Genomic DNA, 11,261 nt, shown 5'->3' with positions numbered 1-11,261 from the left:
AGCCATTTAAAAATTAAATTATTCCTAAATTTTATTCATTACAACGCAAAATTCTTGTTGGTATGGGATGTTTTTTTTTTTTTAAGAACTTCAAGTAACAAAAGTACATATTTTAAAGTGGCAGTGCAAGTTAAAAATTAGTACAAACCGGAAAAAATATTGCAAAACATTTTTTTTTAGGAATTTATGGTTGGCATGCCGGAATTATTTCAAAGGTTTGGTAATGATAAACAATGCGAATAAAAAATAATAATAATAGTTAAAGGTCATGTATCAAGTTCAAACTTATTTCAAAGTTGAATGTGTTGGCTTTGGAAATTTTGTTTTTGCAAGGGAACTGTTTTGTAGCCAAAGGGTTAAGGGTGTTTCGCCAGGCAGCTAGCGATAGGGTGTGGGTATATTCAAACGTTGGCGTTACCAAAAGTATTTTTAATTGGTTGAAAAAGTTTTTTGAACTATACTACGTAACAACGTTCTCGCATTAAAAAGATTAGCGATCTTAAATTAGAGGGGAAAAAAAAATTTTTTTTTTTTTGAAAAAACGCGTGATTAAAGTTTTGATTTTTTTAAGAAATTTGATATCGGTCTCGTTGTAAATCGAAAAAAGGGAAATTAAACGATGATAACAAAGCCGGAAAAATAAAAAATTTAAATAAAATTAATCAAAAACTAAATTCGGGTAAATTTTATGAAAATATTTTCCGAGCAACGAAAATAATTTTAAATTTAAACTTTTTTAAGTAAAAAAAAGTTTATATCTTTTTTAAGTAAAAAAATGTTTATATCTTTTTTTTTCTTCATTAAATTAAATTAACGAGAAAATTTATTTTCCTCTTAATCTTAATTAGGACCTAAATTAGCTAGGTACAAATTACGTAAGAGGGTAGAGGGTCAAACAAACTAAAAAAAAAAAAAATATTGAACAAAATGGGACGAAAAACATGACAAAAAAAACTATAAATTAAATCGTCTTTCGGTTTTCTTTTCTTTTTGATGAAAAATTGTTCTTATAAAACTCCGTAACAGTTTTATATAATATATATACATCATGAAGAACAGTTTTTTCTCTCTTAGTTTTATCAACACTAGACATAAAAAGAAAAACAAAAAAAAATAAACAAAAACAAATTGTTTGTTTCATTGAAACAACATTAAAAGTCCACCACTTTTCATCTTAATCATCATTATTATTATTTTACGAATATAAACAATTATCTTTGAAAGACTTGTCGTAATAGTTTAATTAATTAATTAATTAATTTCGTCGTCGCAATATTTTAATTTAAAAACTTAAACTTAATCCGTTCCAAGAATCAAAAAAAAAAAAAAAATAATTGGTGGGGTTTATGAAAATATAAACCCATTTATCTTAAATTGTCAAAGAAAATTATTAATCGTTAGAACAGATTTCATTTAACTCTTTTAAAAAGTCTGAGTATTTTTGTCACAGAACATATGATAATGTTCAACTACCTAGTCTAGCTTCTTTTTTTTATTGGCTCAGAATAACTTATTAAAAAGGTAAGAAATATTTGGTTGATCGACGAACGAAATTAGAAAATTGAGTGTTGTTAATTTTTAACTAACCACTTCGGTTCTCGAAGCCAGTTTTTCCAACCCATGGGTATTTACTCGGGCAAGGTTGACACGTCTTCATGTACCTAACGCCACCTCGATCCCAGACGTTACAAACGGTCGGGTTACGACATAACGGGGGTTTCTTTGGGTCGGGTTTGCACTGCCACGGTTCGAAGCTGTTAATCTTCGAAGATGGTGTCGGGTTTCTCATCCATTGAATTAATTGCCAATTAGTAATTAACCATACGTCATCTTTGGCGTTAATTTCGTCTAAGAACTTGAAGAAACCTTTACGGTGGTGTTGGGTACTGAACCAGGCCGAATGGTAATACAACCCGAATGGAGCCCGGTTAGATTTGTAGTGTCGGTTGAAGTTCTTAATTAACATTTTGTAAACGCCATCTTCGTCTGTTGGGTTGGAACAGGCGTCACCCATGGAACAACGTCCGCCTCTTAAGTCAATCCACATGACCATACCGACTTCCCAGATGCCTGGGAAGGACTTGGTTGGACATGGGGTAATCATACATTCGTGGTTTATGGCGTAGTCAGTCGTGTAGGGCCAAAATGGTGGGTTGTTTTCGAAAACGGGCATAGATGAATCGTAGGTGAAATTGGCTTCGTGTAACATTTCGAACATTTTGTTTCCACCAATTTGTAAGAATGGTGCTCGCATGCCACGAACGTCCTCTAGGTTGACCCCTCCGTAAAGATGGAGGATTTCACGTTGACCATTGATTTCTTTATGCCATTGACTCTTGGAGAATTTTTCGCCATAACTGTGTCTGTTGGAATTTAAATATTTCGTAGTTAGATATTTGAATGTTTTTTATGTTTTTATTAGTGAATAGTGATTGAGTTTTGCTTTTTTGTGTAAGTGTTTAGTGATATTGGAAAGGGAAGAAATAGGGCCATGACATGTTCAAAGGGTTTAACTGTATCTCTTATAGAACCAGAGTTAGAACACTTAAAATTGGTGTGTCAATAATAATTTGAATGGATATAACTAACGCTATATTTTGATATTTTGTTAATAACTCGAGCCCTGGTTGTTGTAACCCTAAGTTTTAAGCATTGTTGGAAAGCGTATAAATAGGGCTATAACATATTCAAAGGGTTTAACCGTATCTATTATAGAACCAGAGTTATAACACTCCAAAGTAGAGTTGTCGTAAAGATTTCAATGGGTATAATTAACGCTATATTTGGTCAATTTGCCTAATTACTTTAATTCTTATGTTTAAAACCCCAAGTATTTAGAGTCTTTGCAAAGGGAAGAGATAGGACTATAACTTACTCGAAGGATTTAACGATATCGCTTATAGAACCAGAGTTATAGCACTTCAGAGTGGTGTGTCAATAAGGATTTGAAATTATATATAACTAACGCTATATTTTGCTTAATTACTTAAATTCCAAACTACAAGTATTTAGCGTCTTTTCAAAGGGAAGTAATAGGGCTATCACGTACTCAAACGATTTCCCTGCATATCTAATAATACTAAAATTATAACACTTCAAAGTGGAAAATAAAATAGTTTTTTTCTTTTTTTTAAAAAAAAAATCCCATAAACCCTTAATCGGTAAAGGACAATTTAATTTAGTTATGACACCCTGAAGCAATCAATATCGATGATCATTTTGAGTAAAATAAAAGGGGAAAAAATTCAAAAAAAGTATATTGCTAATTATAACTATCGATTGATATTAATCAGATCGATTCACGGCCAATTTATCGAATCGAGAATTAAAACTTCTGTTTTTTAAGGAAAGAAACGACCTTTATAGAGATAAGGGGGGAGGATAATTAAGGGTGCCGAACAGCCGGAGTGCTTTATTTCCTTTCCTCAAATACTTAACAAGAAGAAGAAAAAATAAATGCCAAGAATAATCGAGAAAAAATTTAAATTTGCCAATATCCGATTTATAAATAGATCGGTAACTAAGACAGTTAGAAGGAATTTTGTATTAAAGGGATTGTGAATTGTTGCCCCTTTTTATCTTGAAGGAAGGAGGTGATATGGAGTCGTAGAAATGTTCGTGGGGCATTTGTGGCAATGAGTCTCCCAGGGTACCTCGCGCACGAGCATACCTTTGATAGGGGATTGTTAAGTGCTGCCGCCTAGTGTCAGTGCCATTTAAAAATATAAGCTGGTTATCATGAATTAGCGTCTATTTTCATTGTTAACCCCCTAAGCTTAGGATGCGGTCGTTGTCTTAGATGGGTTTATAAGTGATATGGTCCTTCCATAAGTATGACACTAGCTATACTTCGAAATGCTACTGAGAGACTTGCAGGTCGAGCTAGTTCGAGGGAGAACGACGGAAGCGAGAATTGAAGTCTTACACTCGGTGGTTAATTTTGCAGATAGGACTTCCATCTAGGTCCTATTTAGTCTGCATTACTAAGCCCAAATTTGACAGCGCCTCACGAGGCGTCTTCGCTTTACCCTGAATCTATGACCTACCTCACTCACTTCATGGCAAGCTCCAGTTTATAACCAGTGCATGACAAACTTATGGTGAACACATCTTACGAACTTTTGGTTATAGGTACTCCATTTCACCTTTTCCCTTTATGTTTTTAATTATCCTAAATTTTCCCCGATTTATTTTTTCAATTTAATCTCATTTCACTTTCCCTTTAAAATTAAAGGAAATACCGTCAATTTGGGCGTAAGATTTGAAAAATTACTCGCAACCCACAATGAGGGCTAACTTGATTAATGCTAGCCGATCGTTTTAAAAGCTATAGGTGGACCCTATTAATTTTGCGTTCGTTTTTAAAATTTCTTAACTGCATGGCGTCTTGGGTTCAGTTACCCCTTGGTCTTTTTATAAAGAACCATTCAGTCGCCACTATAACCACGTATCAATACTGTCAGTGACCTTGAAGCTTGGTCATAAACCGTTCAAGGTCAATAATCAAGCAAAAGATACCTTGTCGTTTAAAAGTAAAAAATATGGTTTGGGGTTTTTTGATTTATGTATCATTTTAGACCGAAAATGTGTAATTAAGATGTTGCCAACAAGTCCCGCGACCACCAAGGTCAACTGAAAGTACTTAATTTATTTTTTTCTGCCCCTACATGGGCCCGGGAGATGTTATGAAATAGAGTGCAACGTATTTGGCATTACAAATTACCAGGACATGGACATATATTAGTGCGTTATTATGTGTAGGGTAAAACCCTTTGGTTTCCAAATTTTTGGAAAATATTTATGGGATGTTTATTGCCTTGAGGGATTGTCCATTGAACCCCAATTTTTTTTTTCTTTTTAAATGGTAAGCCTACACTTATTATAACATCCCGGATCAGGGAAAGCTTGGAAAAGTCAGGGAATTTTAATTATTTTAACCCCAAGTTAGGGAATTTGATTTTAGTAAGGAAAATTTCTTGGGTTTAGACTGGCCTGCCAAAATAGCAACTTTGAACGTCACTTTAAATATGTGGTTAAAACATAATTAAATATTGACGAATTAAGAGTTGCAGCTTGTCTATAAACCATAACTTCGTTAAAAATATGCTCTTAATATTCGAAACTAATTTTTGGCCTCCTAAAAACGGTCAGGGATAATAAAATTTGGGAGATAGTCAGGGGAAAGCCTGATAAACTCAGGGAATTTCAATTTTAAAAATGTTTTGGAAAACACCCAAACGTGTAGGGACTTCAGAAAATTCCTCCCCCTTCTCTCAGCTTAAACTTAATTTCGTAACCCTACCCCAAATGTTTTTCTTCATGCCACTCTTTCACCATTACAGACACGACTGACTGATTTGGCTGCAAGTACTTACGTTACTGAGTGAGACGCCATTTCATGACCCTGGGCGTACATGGTTTGCACCTTTCCATAATCGGTCCATTCGTGGGAGACGTAAAAGGTACCCAAGATGGGACATCCGTTTGGATTCTTACGCGTTGTGAAGATATCCTCGTAGAGGTCATAGTTCAACTCGTTGATAGCGTCGTCGAAGGTCAACAACACGACTTGAGGAACGTCGCTACTTGGAATTCCACCTTTTTTTTAAAAACAAAGAAAGAGAAAATAGAACCGATTGGGTGAGTGCACTTCCAGTATTCCTTTCTTTTAACCCCCATAGTGTTTTGTTACTTGGTAGGCTTAAGTAAGATAAAGCTATAAGTATGACACAAAAAGGGGTCGAAACTATTCTGAAAGGTAAAGGGGGCGTTTTCTCATATTACACATCGCGAGAAAGCTTCAATGAAGTATACTTTTTGTGTTTTTACCTACGAACTTTTGAGTCAATCAAGTTCTCTAAGTCGAGATGTTTAGTTTTATTACAACAATCGATGGGAAGTGCATCGTACTTTTTCTTATTACGTTACTGGTGATGGTAGAGGTAGCTAAAGATTCTAAAATGGTGGCCTCCCTGTGGTGGGTGTAATTAGTTAAAAGACCGCATAAAGATTCTTTGTAACACCCGGAATAAGAATGAAAGTTTAGAGAACTCGTGCGGGGGTCGCCCATACCTAAATCTTCCTTAAGATGAAGCATGGTCTCCTAACAGGAAATACGGGTTGCGAAGGATGTCTTGTATTACGATAAAAAAGGGGATATGAATATATTGATGCGAATATTTATAAGTTTTGGATGGAAAACTTGAACCCTGAATAAAATATAAGGCGTTTGCTATGGAAGGGTTTTTTTTAAAGACCTCGACCCATCGTTATGTTTTCTTTGTATTTAATTAAGAGAATATTGAATGCATCTCGCGTATGTTTTTGTGGGTGTCTTGAAGAACTATTCAATAACCTCTGTATTAATTTTAATTCAAATATCGTACCTGGAATATCGGTTCCTCCGCATCGGCAATCGGGCAATTTGCAGTTCCTCGTGTTGCATTTGGTCGCGGTTGAAAACGGGGCTGGGGTTGGGTATCTGTTAACTGGTCGGGACGGTGGCTTCGGTGGTAATTTTGGTTCGGTTGACGGTGGTCTCGTTGCTGGGCGATTGAGTCCAGTTGGCATGGGTCGTCTGTTACTTCTAGCGGGAGTTGTGGGAGCCGGTGTTGTGGTAGCGACTGCGGTTGTTCTTGGTCGTGTGGCTCTTGACGTGGGTCTCTGCGTTGATCTTGCTCTAGTGGCCACGAAGACGGCTTTTTCGTCATCGGTTTCGTATTGGTCAGCGGCGTATCCGTAGGGAACTTTACCGTATTCGTAGGGAGCTTCGGTCACTTCCGGTTTAGGTGTGGCGTAGATGTTATAGTCGGTTCTGACGGGGTTTTCAGTGAATTCGTAATTAGGTTGTGGTGGTTGATTTTGATTCTGGTTTTGCCTGTGACGTGTTGAGACGTATTGTAAGGGGATTTCTTTGTTGGGTTGACGATTGCGATCTTGGGCTCGGTAGCTATTGCGGTTACGGTTGCTGGTTGAGTACCTCGAACCTTCCCTGTTTAGTTGCGGTTCAACCACAATTGGTTTCGGAGTTGTAGTCGTCGTGGTTGTGGTTGTAGTTGTTCTCTTACGGATTTGATCGGGTTGGTTTCTGTAACTCGGACCCCTATTTGGTATGTCTCTGACGCTTTCTTCGTAAACGGCTCTGGGCGGGGCTTGTTCTCTGTAGGTTGTTTCTCTGATTGGTTCTTCTCTAATGGCGACAATCTCTCGTACTGGTTCTCTTAGATTCAGTTCGCGACTGGACACTGGTCTACCTTGAGGTTGATTTTGCGGTACTTCGCCGTAATGATTACCGGTTGTTTGTTCCCGGTAACTAGGAGCGGGTGCCGGTGCTGGTTCTCTGTAGACAGTTGGTTCCTCGTAAAGTGCCGGTTGAGATGGGAACCTGACTGGTGGTCTGTTATCGTAGTTATGAGTGCTTTGAAGACGTGGATACGGTCCGTTATCTCTTGGATTATAAATCTGTACCACTGTTGTGGCTCTGTCTCTAGGATCCCTGCCATCTTGGCTACCACTGGTACGGTAATACCGGTTAACTTCCTCTTCCGGTTCTTTATGGTTGCCATTATTGCTGTTTATTTCCGGAGGAATTGGGTTCCTTCCGGATGGCTTTTCATTTTCGACAATTTCATCATCGTCTTCATCGTGCGCGTCTACATCTTCATTGCGGAAGTTGGTGATGACGCGATCGGCGTCATGGTCTCGCGATCCACCGTTATTGGAGTAAATTGGCGTGACGTATGGACTGCTTTCCGATGCTGGTTTACGGTGACGCGTGTCATCTTCGTTGTTGGTGTTGGTGTTTTTGCGGTCATTCTCGTCGCGTTCGTCGTTCTCGTAGATGGGTTTGACAAAAACGGAAATGTCCGATACTCCTGGATGATTGGGACCGTTGCTGTATAGACCATCGGGAATGTGTATGCGTCCTTCAGAGTCCACGACGGATGGCACGGCTTCTTCGAATTGGGGTTGTTGAGGATCGTACCCGGGGAACCTGTTATTTGGTGGGTCAGCTCCAGCATCTTCTAATGAGTCAAGAGAGTCCTTGCTAGAGGGCGTCGTGGTGTCACTTGTCCCCGTTTCGTAATCGGGAGTGTCCTTGTATATTTGCAAAGCCGTACTTGTCGTAACGGGTGGTGTAGGAAGATCGCTGTCCGCGGCTGATGGCAATGGCGTCGTGATTGCCACTGGTATAGTATTGGGTGTGGTACGAGGTAACTGCGTTGTCCTGATGGTCGTCCTAGCGTCGACGTTTCTAATTGGTCCATTTCTGGACGAATCAAAATCGTCTTCTCCATCGGCGTAACGACTTCTGGTATTCGTACCCTGATTTGGCTGAAGGTTACCCGCGGAACGACCTTGAGATACGGATGAAGGTCGCGTACTACGGGGTTTATTGGCGTTTGACGGTGGGGTTCTCCTATTGGCTGAGAAACTCTCGTCTTTAGATGATGCCGGTGGAGCTTCTTTTGGTACTGGTGGTTTATAACCTATAATTCATAAATAAAGATAATTGTAAATTGTATTTTGTAAATTGCGTTTACAGTACGATGTTAGAGTTGTCCAGGGTCAGGGAAAGGTCGGGGGGGGGGAATAAAGGTGACTTACCATTGGCACATTCGACGTTTCTGGGCCAATCACACGTTTGTAACTCTACGCTGAAATATAGTCCCCCAGTGCAACTTTCATGTAATGCGTCGCCAAAAACGCAAACGAAGTATTTACTGCAATCGTCGGTGTCAGGGTAGTATCCAAACTGCTCCGGACAATTAAATTGCTTATCAGCTGCTTGACATAGTGAAGAAACTATATTAAGAAAGAAAAAAAACCGGAAAATTAATAACCCTATTAATATACAAAAAGAAAAAATATTAATTTTGTAAAGGCAGATTTAGGGCAAAATTTTGATATTATTTTTCTAGATATATTGATAAATTATTTATATTTTTATTTATAAGTTGGGTTATAAGGAGTGGTAAGAGTTTTTTATTTATTTATTTTTCTGCCAAACCTACAAAGAACTAAGAGGTACAGTAACTTCATTTCGGTTTTATGTCTTGCATTGCCTTTATAGGAAATAGATAGAATTTAGTTTGTGATTAAAGAAATGATTTGTTTCGCGAAAGAATAAAATGCCGGAAAAGACAATGGGACCATATAGAAGATTATGTAATGTTTTGATAACAATTTTATTTAAGACTTTCTTTTCTTTCTTTCACGATGTTTCTTAGAATCTTGTTTTAAGAAAGATTTAATGCCCGGACTTTATACTAAGTGGGGTGTATTGTGTTATATACGTAGTGTTCTAATGCTAAAATTAAGTGAAGTGAATCAGACTTGATAACAATGGCAAATGAAAGTTATTGAAAGTGAGAGATACAAGAGGTCGCGAACTTTAAAACAGTGCCCGGACAGTGGCAAAATGTCACAGAAATTAGATTTTCAACTAAAAACCACCCAAAGGCCGACTTCCAGCGAAAAGGGTTCTAGCGAACTGAAAACCGAGCATAGAGACAAACAATGAAGCGACCGTGTCAATTTTCGAAGCCCCGCTTAGTCAAAAGTTGGAAGGGTTCTCGCTAACTGAAAGCCGCGCAATGAGGTTCTAGCGAACTGAAGATGAACAGTAGAAATACTTTTAAATTTATTTCCTCTCGAATTTTTGATTTCCCCTGAAGGTAATTCTCTATTGCGTATCTGCAGTTCGCTAGAACCACATAGCACGGCTTCAGTTAGCTAGAACGCTTCCATCTTTTACCCCAGCGGTCGCGTGATCCATTGTTAGTCTCGATGCTCGGTTTTCAGTTCGCTAGAACTCTTTTCGACGGAAGTCGGCCTTTAAATTGTGCAAGACTTGTCAGATGTTAGTTAATACTGTTTTGAGGTTTATTCTTTACCCCCTTCATGAAAATGTAACATAAGCTACTGATGTTAATATGTGGGAAGAATTTTGAAGATTTAATAGATGAGAAGAAAGAACCACTAGCTAGGAAAATTGCTCCGTTGTTTTTTCATTATTTGTTTTTATCAAAATGGCATCGAGTGGAAATATTTCGTTTCCGCCTTTTGTTTTAAACATCCCAGATCCCAACTTTAGTCCGTGGGAGAACTCGGAAAGATCGGGACCTATTGGCTCGTGACATACTTCCTCCCCCCCCCCTTTTCAAAGTCGGGTCGGACACTTGCTAAAGCATAAGTTCATATGTTCCATAAGTTTCTCACTGGTTACAAACTGGAGCTTGTCATGAAGTAAAAATAATTTGGAAAGTATCCAAGCCCCTTCATACTTCCTAGACAACTTGGCAACGAGTTGTTGCTCAAAACCACAAAAAACACCCCGCGTTGGTTTAGTGCCCGAATCTTTTGAAGATTCAACTAGTTTTATAATTTCTTTTTCTTTTTTATTTTCTAATCAAATTTTAATCTCGTAAATAAGAAATCTTGAATGAGAATGAAGGAATGAAATAAAAAAGGGTTGGGAAATCGTGTCTGTGCAATAGATCGTCCAATATAAATTTATATATATGTATAAAAAACAAAAAAACTTTAACACGTTATCTAAAAATTGAGTAATCCGTAACGGTTTTCTCTGGATCCTTTCTAACATGATTAAGATTAGGGTCTGCGGTTATAATATCTAGGATTTCAGGTAAATTCAATTCTTCTTCTTCGCCCTGCCGTGGGAGTATCCGACCTAATATCATCTAGAATTATTTATCATTGATTTTAAACATAATAATTAATTAGGAATACATAGACCTATTAGGAATAATTGCGTACGTGCAATTTTTCTCAAGGTATCTAAGCGGATTTTGTGTGAAGAGCTAGTTAGACTAATCATTATGTATGACGAATTTTACCTTGCAAATACACCTAACACCTTCCCTGTTGTTTAATATTAAATTTTTGTAATTCTCAAATATTTCACACCTATTTTCAAACTCCCTGAATTAACCAGGTATTCCAGGTACTCTGGGAAGCCTTTTTAAGTTGATTGATTGACCCCAATTTTAATTTGCGGACAATGGTCAAATAAATACAAAAAAATATAGTCAAAATATTCCAAAAGAAGTATTTTGTATTTTGCCTTATTTCAATTGTTCAAAAACGTTTTTTAAAGATATATCTTCTCAAACAATCATGACCAGTCAATCATTGAACACTGTAATTAGGTTTTTACTAGAAAAATAACTCAAAATTCAACCCAAAAAACGTGAATGGTGATCGATAAATATCTAGAACTAAGTTTGAAAAATTCCGTT

The 11,261-nt window shown here is 37.4% G+C and overlaps 1 protein-coding gene across 1 annotated transcript in view; it reads right to left on the bottom strand.

The window, feature by feature from the left end:
• Window positions 1-5: 5 nt before the first annotated feature.
• Window positions 6-11,261, bottom strand: part of Cda5 (Chitin deacetylase-like 5) — a 50,739-nt gene continuing 39,483 nt past the window's right edge. Inside the window, exons 2-5 of the mRNA XM_089834437.1 lie at window positions 8,608-8,805; window positions 6,387-8,489; window positions 5,376-5,598; window positions 6-2,363 (exon numbers count right to left, since the gene is read on the bottom strand). Of these exons, the coding sequence (XP_089690563.1) occupies window positions 1,583-2,363; window positions 5,376-5,598; window positions 6,387-8,489; window positions 8,608-8,805 (3,305 nt within the window). The 3' untranslated portion in view covers window positions 6-1,582. The remainder of the gene's footprint in view (window positions 2,364-5,375; window positions 5,599-6,386; window positions 8,490-8,607; window positions 8,806-11,261) is intronic.

Source organism: Phalangium opilio, unplaced genomic scaffold, assembly GCF_054372755.1.
Source record: "Phalangium opilio isolate 3A_F unplaced genomic scaffold, DU_Popi_V2 ptg000002l_1, whole genome shotgun sequence".
Classification (NCBI taxonomy): domain Eukaryota; kingdom Metazoa; phylum Arthropoda; class Arachnida; order Opiliones; family Phalangiidae; genus Phalangium; species Phalangium opilio.
Note: the sequence above shows the minus strand (reverse complement) of the source record. Positions and strands in the feature narration are given on the sequence as shown.